Genomic DNA, 14,700 nt, shown 5'->3' with positions numbered 1-14,700 from the left:
GGAACTACGTGTTGTGACTTGGAGTACAGTCTCTTGCCCTGAAGACTGAATTTGTCTCATGAGATGCTATGTTTTGTCCTCTAATTCCTGTAACTAGACTTCTTATCTTAGCATCAACTAGACTTTAACAGTCCACATTTTGTGAGCATTGGCTTTGGCTTGAACTTAAGGCATGGCCAACTTGAGTAAATTGTCTTAACTGATTAACATTCACATCCCCTACCCTGAGAGTGTGCTCTTGCATCACTGGTTCGCTCCCTAGACTAGGCATTCTAGTAAATCTCCCTAGTTGATCACTAACTTGATTTTGCACCTGAGTTCTTTGATTGACCGAGGTATGGTGACACTGAAATAGGGTTTGATAACTGTGTTATGTTACAATTTCAAAATAGGTATCAAATCAAATCAAATTAGCACCCGAGCATTTAGCTCATTAGTTGATGCATTATTCTAACAGAATTCGAATCCCCCCTCCTTTAATTATATACAAAAAAATATTAAATCAACCAACACATGATCATATTCTTGAAAAGCATTCGCAATAGACGAATATATGGAAGTGCATACTCGATCCATGATAAATCCACCACTTCTTTTAATTCTCAACAAAGCCTTGTAGAAAACTGTAATCGCAACCGCACGAAGCAAACTTTTAGCCTACTCTTCTGTTCTTTAACGCTTAATTGAACCATCTCCTACTTCTTCACCCTCTGGGCGAACTTTTTTTTTTTTTTTTATAGGCTGGTTTCTCTTCTTTGGTGTCATAATTTCCCCAGATGTCCCACCAGACATGCCACTTCTGCTGGGATGGATTTTGGGAATTAAGCTTGGCAATCTGGACCTAATCAAACAACCAAGGAGCCATTCCCCTTGCTACTTACAGTAGTGATAGAAAGGAGCACATATCTAAAAAGGCTACTTAGGCTAAAACTGAACTAAAATTAAATGTGCTACAAAGGTCTGTGAGTGCTGAAAATTGTAAAGTACGGAGCAATCACTAAAAGATAAAAAGTGTTAGAAAGGTAAGTGGCTCGGGTTTTGATTTCTAAAACCCCTTTTTCCATCTTCAACAATCTTATTTTGTACCGTGATGATGATATTTATTCAGCCTGCCAATGTGGACTTTTCATGACCACCATTTTCTCATGCCTTGAAGAATGCAGATCATGGGTGAAACTGCTTTCCTTCCTCCAACAACTGCTTGGCTGTAACTATCTTCTTTTTGTCTAAAATTCTACCTAGACTAACAACCACCAGAGCATACGTTCCCGTTTAGACCAACCTTGAGTGTAAAACAGCTAGACCCCAAAATAAGAAACAGAAAAGCAATGGGTGTCCCTAGGTAAAAGCACGTTCAACCTGTTGAATGCATCAGTCAAATTCATTACATAGAACAGATTTTTTGGCGTTTCATACAAAAAACTTCTTAAACTTACTTTTCCAAAAAAAAAAAACTTCTTAAACTTTCTCACAGTGAGGGAACTATATTGATGAGATCCAAAGTGGAGTTGTTGATCAGCAACACCCCGTACTCGCATCTAGGAGTGAATAGCAAGATCACTCAAACATGGGATCATATTATTTAAGGCAAACAATTTATTGGCTAACACGCAAGTTAACCAGCAAATGGAAATGGGTACGAGATCCAACGTACTGTTGTTGATACCCCATAGTCCAGTTATTTTATTGCTTCTTGGCATGCCTTTGACAAAAGGCTTTTAGCCTTGCCAGGCCTTCTTCAAGAGAAGAAGGCTCAATAGCAAAAGTAATGCGAAGCCAATTCTTTGATCCCACTGCTACCCCTGCAAGATAGATTTTTTGTTTATCAGTCTCAGAAGGTAAAATTAACAAGCAGCCCGTAGCATTTTCTCTTTTTGGTAATGGAGCAACCTTAGCATTTACTAAAACACAATCAATTCCCTCAAAAGTACATAAAGATGGTTTCACCTAACTAATAGACTTATTTGGGAAGTAGATGGAGGGGTCTATCATTTTGTGACTTATAGTCCATGAAAGCTAATCATAACCAAACTATTCAAATCTAAATGCATAGTATTGACAACATAAATCCTTCAGTTAACTATATCAGAATTTCTGCAATGGATGGAGCATATTTTGGGTTCAATATTAATGAGTATTCTTCTTCAAATTAACCAAAACAGAAGACTCATTTTCGCTTTTCCTTCTTTTCCCCCATAAGAAGATAAGGAGGTTTAAAATATATCTTATTGATGAACCCAAGAAATCACGGAAACTAAATCATAGAGAATTTTCCATCTTACCTGGTAGAATAATGACTGATTCTTCTTTGGCTAACTTCAGGCAGAACTCCATATCATCATTAACGTCTTCCAACATTGAGAGATTCAGCTTCACCTGCAACAAAAGCAACAGATAAAACAGCTGTTTTCTTTAGCATAATCAGAAGAGTTGAACAATTCCCTTACCATTACAAACATTGATCCTTCTGGTTTCTTTGGGCAAGTTATGCAGGGAATCTCCTCAATTCTATTATACGATATGTCTGCAGCTTCCCTTAGAATGCAGATAATCTTTGAGAAAAAATCCTCCTTTGTATTCTCAATAATTTGAGGAATTGCTCCCTGATGCATAAAACTTTTTTACATGTCTTCAATGACAAGGAAAATTTTGGAAACAAAATTTTCAAAGTAAAACTTAACAGGGTGATCATAAAAATTATAAAACACTTGCTTGCCTACTTGGATTGGACAGTGTATATACACCAAGCTAAACAGTTACAATATATTCTAGTGGCTTTTGGCAAAAAGGAGATTGTAATCTACCAAAGTAAATATGTGTCTCTACACAAAAGTATATTGAACCCCAAACCTGAATAAATGTAGCTGGATCAGAGGAGATATTGAGGAATCCAGTAATCGACTCAATTATCTGTTAAGAATCAATGAGGTCATTAATCCAACAGGGTCAGAACTTGGTTTTGTTTCAACTTTCAAATATGCATATAGCTTGTGTAATTCAGAAAATGTACCATCATAAGTCTTAAACTAAAGAAAGAGCTAAGAATTAAAGGCCAACCCCATATTTGTGAAGAATGCCATTTGGATCACTTGTCACAAGCCAACCAAGGCGCCAACCAGGAACAATCCATTTCTTTGATATAGATCCGAGGGTGAGAACAGGAACAGTTGAAGCAAACATTCGCATTGGCACGTATTTTGTGCTTCCAAATGCAAGATTGTCATAAACTTCATCGGCAATGACCAGAATCCCAAGCTTTCTTGCTGTCTCTGCAACCTAACTTTCAAAAAAAAAAATAGTTACCACTATTTTATTGTCAGAAGAGTCAACAAATTTTTCTAAAAGCAAATTAGACTCAAATTGCCAAGTAAACACAATCAGAGGCTTTTCTTCATTGTCTTTCCATGTGACAAGTCATGAGAAACTATTGAGAAACAAATATCCAATGGCCACCAAATCCACAACCCAAGCCTTCTGAATTATTCCTCAAGGGTAAAAAATAACAATTTCATATTCATAAAGACCTAAACAATTTCCCTTAGGGAAAAGACTAGAATAAAAAATGTATAATAAAGGAAGAAGAGTGGTTTGTGCTAACCTTTTTTAAATGTTCATAGCTGAAGACATTTCCACAAGGATTGCCTGGGTTTATAATAACCATAGCAACAGTATTCTCATCGGCAAGAGTCTCTACGGCATCAATATCAACCTCCCAACCTTTTTCAGGAAGAAGGTCAAAATGACGGACTTCAAAACAGTTATAAGCAGCAGAAGCTTCATAGAATGGGAAGCCTGGCCTGGGAAGTAAAATGTTGGCACCAGGTCGGGAAAGAACTGCGAATGCAACTTCTATTGCTTGAGTACATCCGCTTGTGAGAAAAACATCATCTGGTGATAATTTGTATGGAAGATCACGGTTGAGGTAATCCACAATTGCCCTGTTAGAATTCAAACCAAACAAAATTAGATAAATATAAAACGCTAGCTGACCATAAAGAAATAAAATTCTATAAGACCTTTGCAAATTTTTTCAGTCCTTGAGATACATGATTCAAGAGAAACATTCAGTCATTTCATAGATGAAATTGATCCATTTTATGTTGGGAAATTCTTTGCTCGTTTTGAAGGGAGCATGATAAGGTAAACATCTTACAGACCACCATTGTTGTACATGTACATTATTTTCACCCATCTAAGTACATTATGCCAGCCTTAATTAAGGCTTGCACGGCTATTCAACAAACTATTTGAAAATCAACAATTCAAGTAACGGAGATTTGAGAGAAGCAATAAGAAAAGGATACTGTTTGCCTTGACAGGGTGAGGCTCACACGTTACACCCAATATCATACCAGTCATATAAGTTCATAGTATTTTGATTAAATTTCAAAAAGACAACAATAACTGCCAACTTTTAATTTTTCAGTGCCCCCCACCCACCCGACCCCTTTTCTGCAAAAAGTTAAAAGATTAGGACCCAAATGGGAGAGAAGAGCAGCCCCGCTAGTATCAAGCTCCCTTTTCTTTTGATTCCATAATAATTGCCTCTTTTGAGATATACTGCACATCAACTTCTGACCTCACTTGTCTCTCCAACCGCTAGTCATGTTGTAGTAGAAAAAAAAAAGAGACTAGGCGTAGAGAAAGAAAAACAATTCATGCAACAAAATTATTAACAAACAATCACCCTCTCAGAAACAAAAAAAAAAAAAAGCAATGCTGCTATAATAAAAGATTTTCAAAATAAGAGACAAACCTCCTTGCAGGAAGAATACCAACAGTTGGAGCGTAGCAATTATATTTAGCCGATCGTAGGGCATCAACAATGGCATCTTCGGCTGCAGGGCTAGTTCTGAAGCTTGGAAAATGAGAGGGGTCGCCATGACCAAGAGGAATAACTGGCCGGCTATCATCTTCGTTGAGGTTGCCCATTAACATGTTGAGAACTCCTCGGACGGTGATGGCTGCCGCTGCGTTCATCTCCTGCTTCCCTTGAAAACCCCATTTCTCTGATCCGTTCTCCATTTACTTCTTCTTCTCTTGCGATGGAGTTTGGGGGTCTTGAGCTCGGAGTGCTTTAGGGGGCCTACACGGCCCTAAAAACTTGCAACTTCTCTGGGACGCGCCTCTGACCGAACAGAAGATTGGGTAGGTTGTGAACTAAGTTACTTACCGTGCCTGTTTGGAAGTCAGGCTATCGCCAGGTGACGCTTAGGGGGCGTGGTCAAATCATGCCACGTCAATATTTTCTTTTAGTTTTTAACTAATTTAGTTGTTAAGGAAGAAAAAAATAAATTATATTGGCCTCGTGAACATCGAGACTTATTTTTAAATGCATTAAATATATGAATGCTCTCCTGACCTTCTAAAGTTACGAGCATACTAGAATTGAACCCTGCGATGCGTTGCGGCGAAATAAAAGACTATTCATTTCGTAGCATAGAAAACTTTTTGTGATCGTTAAGCGAATGATGGTTACATGGTTGTTTACAAATTTAAGTATTTATTTTTAATTAACTTTTTATTAAATTTAATAAGTAGTAGATTATAATGATTTAACTAATGTATTCCCAACATTACAGTTATATATTAACTTAATTAAGAATAAAGTAACTTATTCTTCCTAAAAAAAAGTAACAAAGTAGAACAAAATTAAATAAATATCTAAATAAGTTACATAAAAAAATAAAGTGAAGAAAAATAATAAAATTTTTGTGCTCAAATACAAAGATAAGAAACAAACATAAGGAGGTAGAAAAGAAATTAGTTATGAAATACCAAGCAACTCCATATTAGATTCAATTTTGTAACTTTCATGTGCTCTTGTAAATAAATTTTTTACATACTATTTATAGAAATAATTACATAGTTGTCATATTAAAAAGACTAATAAGGTTAACAGCACATCGATAAATAGTTTGTGATTCTTTGATGCTATCTGCTTTGACCTGAGCATGTGAGAGAAGAAAAAAAATATTAATGGCAGAAAGAAGGATAACCTAAGGAGAGGTTTGCACATGATCCTCATTAATTAAAATGTTGTATAGATCTTTTTGGACAACCAATAATCCATGAATTATAATATAAAACCTCAACGAACGCAAATAAAAGCTCATAAAATAACTAGATGATTATCAATGAGTAACAAATAAGGAACCAAACCAAAACAAATTGAAAATTACAATCAGATAAGGCAAGCAAAACTAATAGAAAGGAAAGAAACAGGTCAAAAGCATTTGTTACGTAGATAGAAAAAATCAAAACCTAATGATAAATAAAAACAATGAAAACAGAAACATGTGATCTTAAAAAATATTACCATAGATTGTGACAATCCTTGTCTTCAGACCCGTAACTCGGCAAGCCAAACATGATTTTTTGAAAATTTTTATAAAAAGAGTTTAAAAAAAACTCCAAAGAAGAGCTTTTTCTTTTCTTCTTTTAAAAATATAAGAGAATTTTTATTTTTGTTCCAAAAATATCCTCATTTGTTAAAAATAATTACAATATTATCTTCTAAAAAAATACATGATAATTTTAACAAAAATGATAACTTATAAAAAAAACTTATAAAAAAAATTTACTAAACAATTTTAGCTTAATTTTAAAAGCTATTATTTTTTATAATAGCTTCATAATAGCTTTTAAATTAGAAAAAAGTCAGGTCAAACAGGCTCTAAAGAGAAATATTTTAATCACCTTTACTTGGACTTCTTTTTGGGTGCTCTTACTTTGCACTAAACTGTTTCCTTTGATGCTTCGCCAGTCTTTGCCCATCACCGAGAAATCATTCAGAACATCAAATTACATGTTTATTTAGCAGAGAAAAAGATCAAATTTATTAATGAAGGAAACGATAAGAAAAATTTAAACGTAGACTAGTCTATTTTTAATTTTTTAGCTAACAATCATTGATAAAATGCTACAATTAGTAGAAACTGTTGAGTCGTCATTTTCCCAATTCCAAATTCTAATTTAAATGTAAACTTAAAATCTCCAAAACTTGAACCAATAACAAAAGTAAAGATGACCAGACAAATTATGCACAAAGCCTAAAGTGAAAAATGTTAATGTGGTCTTTACGTGTATAACATTTAGTTGGAGAAACTCTTCCATAAGGATAGCATATACATTCATCTGAGCATTCATTGAAATGACAAAGGGAAAACTTGTAGATGCACCAAAGTACTTTCCAGCTCAGTTGACTAGGTATCAATGACATTAAAATAAATGATCAAGGTGGGGAAATTCAAAATGCTAATAAATGTAAATGTCAACCAAGAAAATAAGGGATGACTAAAACAAATGTAAATAAGTTTGTCACTTAGGCAAGTAGCAAATAAATAATTTGATTGAGCAAAGATGTATAGAAACATATTAGTTGAAATTAAAAACCTTTGCTTGAATTAATTGGACATCCTTGACCACAAACTCTGCAACTCTGTTATGATCTTCGCTTTGAAGGACAGAACATATATCGTTGGCCAAAGCCTCCTCAAAGTTTAGGCTACAAAGGCTGTCAAATCAATATCTGCATAAGGAAGATAGATCTTCAAGGGACTGACCCAAATGGCATTACTTGTAATAAATATAAATAAAATAAATAATTAACATCTATTTCAACTGTTCAATAATTCATATTCAACGTTCTTACGTTCATGATCGCCTCAATAAACAACCAATGAAAAACCAGAAGAGTTTATTCTCAACAGATTAAAGATGAAAGTAAACAAAAAAAAATCATCAAAAGGCTCATTTATCCACCACAATTAAGAGATATGGCTATCACTATAACACAAAAACAAAGCTATACAAATAAATAATGGAATGAAGGAAAAATTATTCTTTAAAAATACCCAAACTAAAATGGGAGTAATAAACTTTATATATATATATAATGGAATCCAGAAAGAACAATGAAAGTCGAAAAGAAGAAAAAAGGGACAAATCAAAACTAGGAAAAGATAGATAATAGTCAAAAATGGAAGGAAAACCCTAGAGAAGAAAAACGCAAAATCAAAGCAGAGAAAGACATAAAGCACAGGAAACAGGAAAGCAAACCAGCCAAACTCAAAGAGAGAAATCTCCAACAACAGAGCATATAAACAAAAAATGAAGGACGCAAACTCCAAAGAGAAGAAAGGAAGGTTCTGGAGTAACCAAAATAAATAAAGAAAAATTCCTCACCCAAATTTGAAAATCAAGTCAGACATGAAACGAAAGCATGAAAAACAAGCTAAGCATGTCATTCCACTAAGACCACGCACGTGTCTCATCTAAAAAATGCGCGGCTTGAGACACCAAGCACATCACAATACCAACTTCGCTCCTCGAACCTTCATATGGCAAAACTTTGGGAGCCTGTTGGAGCATGAAAAGCATCTGACACAAAACCAAGGACTTAGATGGAAATGGATTGGCTGGATTGACAAAGGGTAAAGATTTTGTTTTTTTATGTTACTTTAATTTAGTTGCCTCCTTGGTTGGGTCAACTTGGGACCACATTGAAGCAAATTGAACTTCCCTCATGAAGTTTAATTTGAGTTTGACTATGGAGAAACGTGTCTTGATTGGTTCTTTTGTGAAGTTTGATTTACTCATGGGTTTAAAGATTGAAAATATGGACATTGTCTAAGTCGACATGTGGGTATATGAGGAAGCCCATTAGGACTTCCTTTTACTTATATTATAGATTATAGATAGCTTTTGTTGGTGTCGATGGGGTTTAGATGGTATTCAAAGAATCAGCAAAATTGACTTTAAAGTCAGTTTTTCAATAGACGCTATTTTTAAAACTTATTTTGCCCCCACCATTCGGTATGCAAAAGGGAAATAATGCGAATAGCTTTAGGGATACAATGAAGCCAACATCTAACTTCGTATTACACTTCACGAAAGTAGACTGCTATATACACCCGAGGGTTTACAAAGTTGTTTGACCTTAGAGCCTACTTTCTGCAGCAAGTAAATTATAAGGAATTTGGAAGCTTTTGTAGTTGATGGGAACTTAAGTGTTTACGTTAAAAGAACACAACACTTTTCTTACTCTTGATATTCTTGCACTTATTGTATGTTTAATTTGATGTGTCAAAATGGATAGCAACAAGCCCTTTATATAGGCTTGGAAGTGTCTTTTCTTTAAGGACACAACCCTTTTATTAAGGTATCATTTTGTCTAAAAAGCATTTTTACATTTGTGTCAAACACAACTTTTGGATGAAGGTATTGTTTCAATAATCATCTTATGAAAAGATAGCTATTAATTCCATAAAATATAATCTTTGAGTTATAATTTGAAATAATAACTTTTCATATTTAACTTTTGAGCTATGGTGTCTTTTCAATTTGTTTCATAACTTTTCAATGTCATTTTTCCAAGAGACATAACTATTCACATGAAAACTTGCCAATAATCCAATAGACACACTATGTCATTTTATGTGACATAACTTTTCAGCTAAGATAGTATTTCATCATGTGACATAACCTTGGATTTTGAAAATACACCAACAATTCCCCACCATTTTCAAAATTTCCAAATACCAACAACTTTGGGAACCTTGTGCATAAATGAAGGTATCCCGCAGATTTGAACCTTCACTTAGTGAGTGTGGTTGGTTCTAGTCTAAATTAAGTGGTTGACTAAGCATTGAACCATCGATTCTTCATTTGACTAGTAGGGCCACTAAACACACACAAACTTCCTTGCTTACTTTGTATCTAGTTTTGCCAACATGTTTTATGGCCTTGTATTTTGCATCCATTCATGAGTGCTATTAGAGTCAAGCCTTTAGCTCCTAAAAGCGGCCACACTTCCACTCACATAGGTAGCCACCATCAAAAGTACTCTGTAATTATAGTACTTCAACATATACATGTTATGGGTCTATTAAGAACTTTTGTTCAATCTTACCTTACACATTACGGGAACCAAGCACTATACACCTTGGGATGAAAAATATAAATTAGTGCTTGCAATCATCTATATGGTAGAATTGTTAGTACCCAAGACTTGCAAGTCTGCCACAAGTGTCGAGGTGAGCTCCCACCATTGGAGATTTAGTTGATAGGCTTGAAACCTATCCTTCTTGAGGTTTTTATTACCAAGTTCTTTTTTAGACCTTTGGTATACGGATCCACTAAATTTTTATCAAACTGCACATAACTTATAGTGACTATACCATCACTAATCCTTTGTCTTACAATGCTATGTCGAAGTCCAATATATCCACTCTTTCCATTGTATGCTTGATTATATGCCTTTGATACAGTTACTTTATTGTCACAATGTATTAAGATTGGTGCCATTGGTTTAGGCCACAATGAAATTTCATAAAGTAAATCTCTCAACCATTCCACTTCTTTGGTGGCAGACGTTAAAGCTATAAATTCAATTGCCATAGTGGAGTCCGCTTGACAAGATTGTTTGTTAGATCCCCAAGAAACAGCACTCCCACCAATTGTAAAAATCCAATCAGTCGTAGATGTATGATTTGTTCTATTTGAGTTTCAACTAGCATCTATATACCCTTCTAAAATCGAAAAAAAACCTAAATAACAAATATCATAATTATTTGTACTCTTTAAGTACCTTAGAACTCTATGAACAGTATACCAATGTTTTTTACTTAGATTACTTGTAAATAGACTTAGCATCCTAATCGCAAAAGCAATATCTGGCCTTGTACAAACAATGGCATAAATTAGGCATCAAATCACCTTTGCATATTTATTTTGTGCTATTGCCTTGTCTTTGTTGGGTATTAGCTTTTGATTAGAATCATAAGGCGTAGTCATAGGCATACAATCTAACTTACCATACTTCATTACAATATTTTCAATGTAATGAGATTGAGACAATGTTAGGCCATTATTGTTTCTTATTATTCTTATACCAAGTATAACATCCGCCATACCCATATATTCCATGTCAAAATTCTGTGACAAGAACTTTTTTGTGTTCTCAACTTGTTCTGCATCATCTCTAAAGATTAACATGACATCTACATATAAACAAATGATGACACCTCTACCATTATGGAGCTTACTATAGACACATTTGTCAGATTGATTGATTTTATAACCGTTAGCTAGCACAACTTCATCAAACTTTTGATGCTATTGTTTAGATGCTTGTTTTAATCCATACAAAGACTTTACAAGCTTACATATTTTCCTTTCTTAACCAGGAAAGACAAACTCTTCAGGTTGTTTCATATATATCTCTTCATCTAACTCACCATTTAAGAATGTTGTTTTAACATCCATCTGGTGAATTACCATATTATATATAGATGCAAATGCTATAAGCACTCTAATTGTAGTTATTCTTGCTATCAATGTATATGTATCAAAATAATCAACACCTTTATTTTGTTTAAATCCTTTTGCCACTAGCCTTGCTTTAAACTTTTTTACGGTTCCATCAACTTTCATTTTCTTTTTGAAAATCCACTCACAGCCTATTGGCTTGGAACTTGGTGGAAGGTCTACCAATTTCCACGTTTTGTTTCCCATTATCGAGTCCATCTCATCTTGTATTGCTTCTCTCCAAAATGAATCATCTCAAGACTTCATTACCTCCTCATAAGTTTGAGGATCAACTTCACCTTCTACATTAAAGCAGTAAGGTAAATATTCACATGTTTCTTCTCTTGTACCTTCTACTAAATACATGAGGAAATCGAATCCATATGTCTTTGCTTTCTTAATTCTTTTACTTTTCTGAAGCTCAATAGTTTTCTTGTCATTTTCTGAAAGTTTATCACTTTTTGTTACTAATTCTTTGGATCTTGGAATTGAATTGAATCTTGTTTCATCAAAGATAGCGTCTCTTGATTCTATGACTGTATTAATGGAATATGAATCATTGAGCTCTATTGCCATGAAACGATATGCTTTACTATGTTCAGCATAACCTATAAATATACATTCAATTCCCCTTTCACCTAATTTCCTTTTCTTTGGTTCTAGAACTCTTACTATGGCTCAACATCCCCAAACTCTTAAATAATTAAGGTTTGGCTTTCTTCCTTTCCATAACTCATAAGGAGTAGTTTTGCTCCTTTCGTTTCGGATTCTATTTAGTATTTAGTAAGCCGTTAATAAGGCTTTGCCCCAAAATCCTTTTCCCAAACTTGAATTGGAAAGCAAAGCATTGACCATTTTCGTAAGAACTCGATTCTTACATTCCTTTACACCATTTTGTTCTAGTGTGTATGGAGCAATAATCTCATGAATAACACCAGTGGACTCAAAATACTTGCGATCATAATATTCACCTCCTTTATCACTTCGTAAACATTTGATAAGCAATTCACAATTCAATTCAATTTTTTTTTTTATAGATTCTAAATTTCTCCATTACTTCATCTTTAATATGCAATAAGTACACAAAGCAATATCTAGAAAAATCATCTATAAATGTTACGAAGTATTTCTTTCCACCGATAGAAGGAGTACTATGCATGTCACGAATGTCATAGCAAGGGCTTGTTGCCCATTTTGATACATCAAATCAAACACACAACAAGTATAGAAATATCAAGAGCAAGAAAAGTGTTGTGTTCTTTTAACATAAACACTTAAGTTCCCATCAACCACAAAAGCTTCCAAATTCCTTATAATCTACTTGTTGCAGAAAGTAGGCTCTAAAGCCAAACAACTTTGCAAACCCTCGAGTGTATCTAACGGTCTACTCTCGTAAAGTGCAATACGAAGTTAGACGTTGGCTTCATTGTATCCCTAAGGCTATTCGCATTATTGTCGTTTGCATACTGAGTGGTGGGGGTGAAATAAGTTTTAAAGATAATATCTATTGAAAGGCTAGCCTTGAAGTTAATTTTCCCGGTTCCTTAAATACCATCTAAACCCCATTGACACCAACAACTTCAATATTTTGAATAATTTATGCTGATGCGTAGATATTTTTGAGATCATTTTTTTTTAATATACATGATCTATTTAGAATAGTAAGTACAAAATATATTTAAGCATTTGAATTTACGAGAGATCTATATTTACATTTTTTTTTATAATTACTGAAAAAGAAGAAAGAGGTTTATAAAGATATGTTGAAACAACATTTAAATTTTATTACTTTAGAGTGTTCTACCCTTCATTACAGGAGTTTTTATTATTACTCAAATAAAAGTATCATACTAGAAAACATGATTAGTACTAGTATTTTGTAATAAAATCTGACAAGTAAAATAAAAAAAATTCAAAGGAACAAAGACTAAAATTACATTAGAGATATCTTATTTTGCATGTTGTTTCTCACAGGAGATTTGGAGCTTGGTATTTAGCTAGTGGGATCGTTAGTGGGCCGTTGCTTACTTTATGAAATATTTAGTGAAATTTTGGTGAAAACCTTTTCTTGACTAACACATTAAGAAATAGATGGATTTTAGTGGTGTTATAATAGAGCTAGCGTCGCCAACTCTCAATTTTTAATTTTTTTTATTTTTATATGTATAAAAGTTAGAAAATATAACTTTGTCATCCCTAAATAAATTAAAAAAGTTGATTTAGAGTAGTGGTAAAGAATTTGATCTAAATTTTGAATGGTTAGGTTCAATCCTTCCAAGTCTAAATTTTGAAATAATTTTTCTTTATTTTGTTCTTTTTTCCCTTAGCTCAAATTTTTCAATTACTTTTTTTGTTATGAAATATGTGAATATCCATTGTTTTTCATAATACCCAATGTATCTCCTCATATCCAATGTACATATTTATGTTGGTACATTCCTATCTCCTTGTTACATCCAGTGTATGTATATCCCTATCTACTAAGTTCATTCTCCCTATTTATGTAAATGCATTCCCCTTCCACCTATGTGTGCCTATAAATAAAGGCATTGTAGTTGATGGTAGATATATTGAATCAATAGAAAATCTTCTTACATTCTTACTACTTTTTTCTAATATTCTCTATTAATGTTATATTTCACAACATGTTATTCATACGAGGCTCTAACCAACTAAGAAGGTAATTTTTTTTAATTCTTCAATCATTTAGATTTTAATTTTGAATATCGTTCAACCAGCCTGAAGCTGACAACAAACCTTGAGCCTCCTTTAGTCCCTTGAAACGGCGGTGGATCTTTGAGAATCTTTGTAGTTGACACCTGAAGTTGTTAATATAAGTGCAAATGGGAATCACCAATAAAAGTGAAGAAGTTTGTTTGCTTGATAGTGCAATGACACATACCATACTTCATGGCAAGCACTTTTTTTCAAGTGTGACATTGCTTAAGGCAAATGTCCATACAATATCAGGTCCCATTGGGATTATTGATGGCTCCAAAAATGCCACAATTGTTTTGCCAAATGGCACCACCTTGCATATCAAGGATGCATTGCTAAATAGTAGATCGAAGAGGAATTTACTTAACTTCAAATATGTACGCCGTAATAGGTACCATCATAAGACAATTCATGAGCAAAATAAGAAATGTTTCTACATCACTTCTTATAAGATGGGCCAGAAAACTATCCATGAGAAGTCGGAAGCTTTATCTATAAGATTGTATCATGTCACTATTAGAGCTGTTGAATCCTACGTTACCATGTCCCAGAGATTGGTAAATCTTGATGAATTTAGACTTTGGCATGATCGTCTAGGTCACTCGGGAGCTACGATGATGCATAGGATAATCCAAAATACTAAATGACACCCTTTAAAAGATAAAAAGGTTT

The 14,700-nt window shown here is 33.8% G+C and overlaps 1 protein-coding gene across 2 annotated transcripts; it reads right to left on the bottom strand.

The window, feature by feature from the left end:
* Window positions 1-1,339: 1,339 nt before the first annotated feature.
* Window positions 1,340-5,190, bottom strand: LOC18608750 (nicotianamine aminotransferase 1-like). 2 transcript variants are annotated; one of them, XM_088803771.1, is made up of 8 exons: window positions 4,757-5,190; window positions 3,599-3,938; window positions 3,058-3,276; window positions 2,851-2,910; window positions 2,448-2,603; window positions 2,283-2,376; window positions 1,655-1,802; window positions 1,340-1,538 (listed from the first exon to the last, which is right to left on the bottom strand). In XM_088803771.1, exons 1-7 carry the CDS (start codon window positions 5,023-5,025, stop codon window positions 1,684-1,686), a joined length of 1,257 nt encoding a protein of 418 aa, XP_088659897.1. In that variant the 5' UTR covers window positions 5,026-5,190; the 3' UTR covers window positions 1,340-1,538; window positions 1,655-1,683. The 2 variants fall into 2 exon arrangements, with proteins under 2 accessions (XP_088659897.1, XP_017971878.1); XM_018116389.2 differs by having other exon boundaries at window positions 1,340-1,802; window positions 4,757-5,189.
* Window positions 5,191-14,700: the final 9,510 nt, after the last annotated feature.

Source organism: Theobroma cacao, chromosome 2, assembly GCF_053813885.1.
Source record: "Theobroma cacao isolate CCN51 chromosome 2, ASM5381388v1, whole genome shotgun sequence".
Lineage (NCBI taxonomy): Eukaryota > Viridiplantae > Streptophyta > Magnoliopsida > Malvales > Malvaceae > Theobroma > Theobroma cacao.
Note: the sequence above shows the minus strand (reverse complement) of the source record. Positions and strands in the feature narration are given on the sequence as shown.

What these genes read in the sequence shown, in the direction of transcription:
- LOC18608750 (XM_088803771.1), bottom strand. Translation starts at nt 5,025, where the DNA reads ATGGAGAACGGATCAGAGAAATGGGGTTTTCAAGGGAAGCAGGAGATG. An exon ending in GCATTCTTCACAAATATGGG is followed by an intron (nt 2,911 to 3,057) that starts GTTGGCCTTTAA and finishes GATTCTTAACAG; the next exon opens with ATAATTGAGTCGATTACTGG. An exon ending in AAGGATCAATGTTTGTAATG is followed by an intron (nt 2,377 to 2,447) that starts GTAAGGGAATTG and finishes CTTTTGTTGCAG; the next exon opens with GTGAAGCTGAATCTCTCAAT.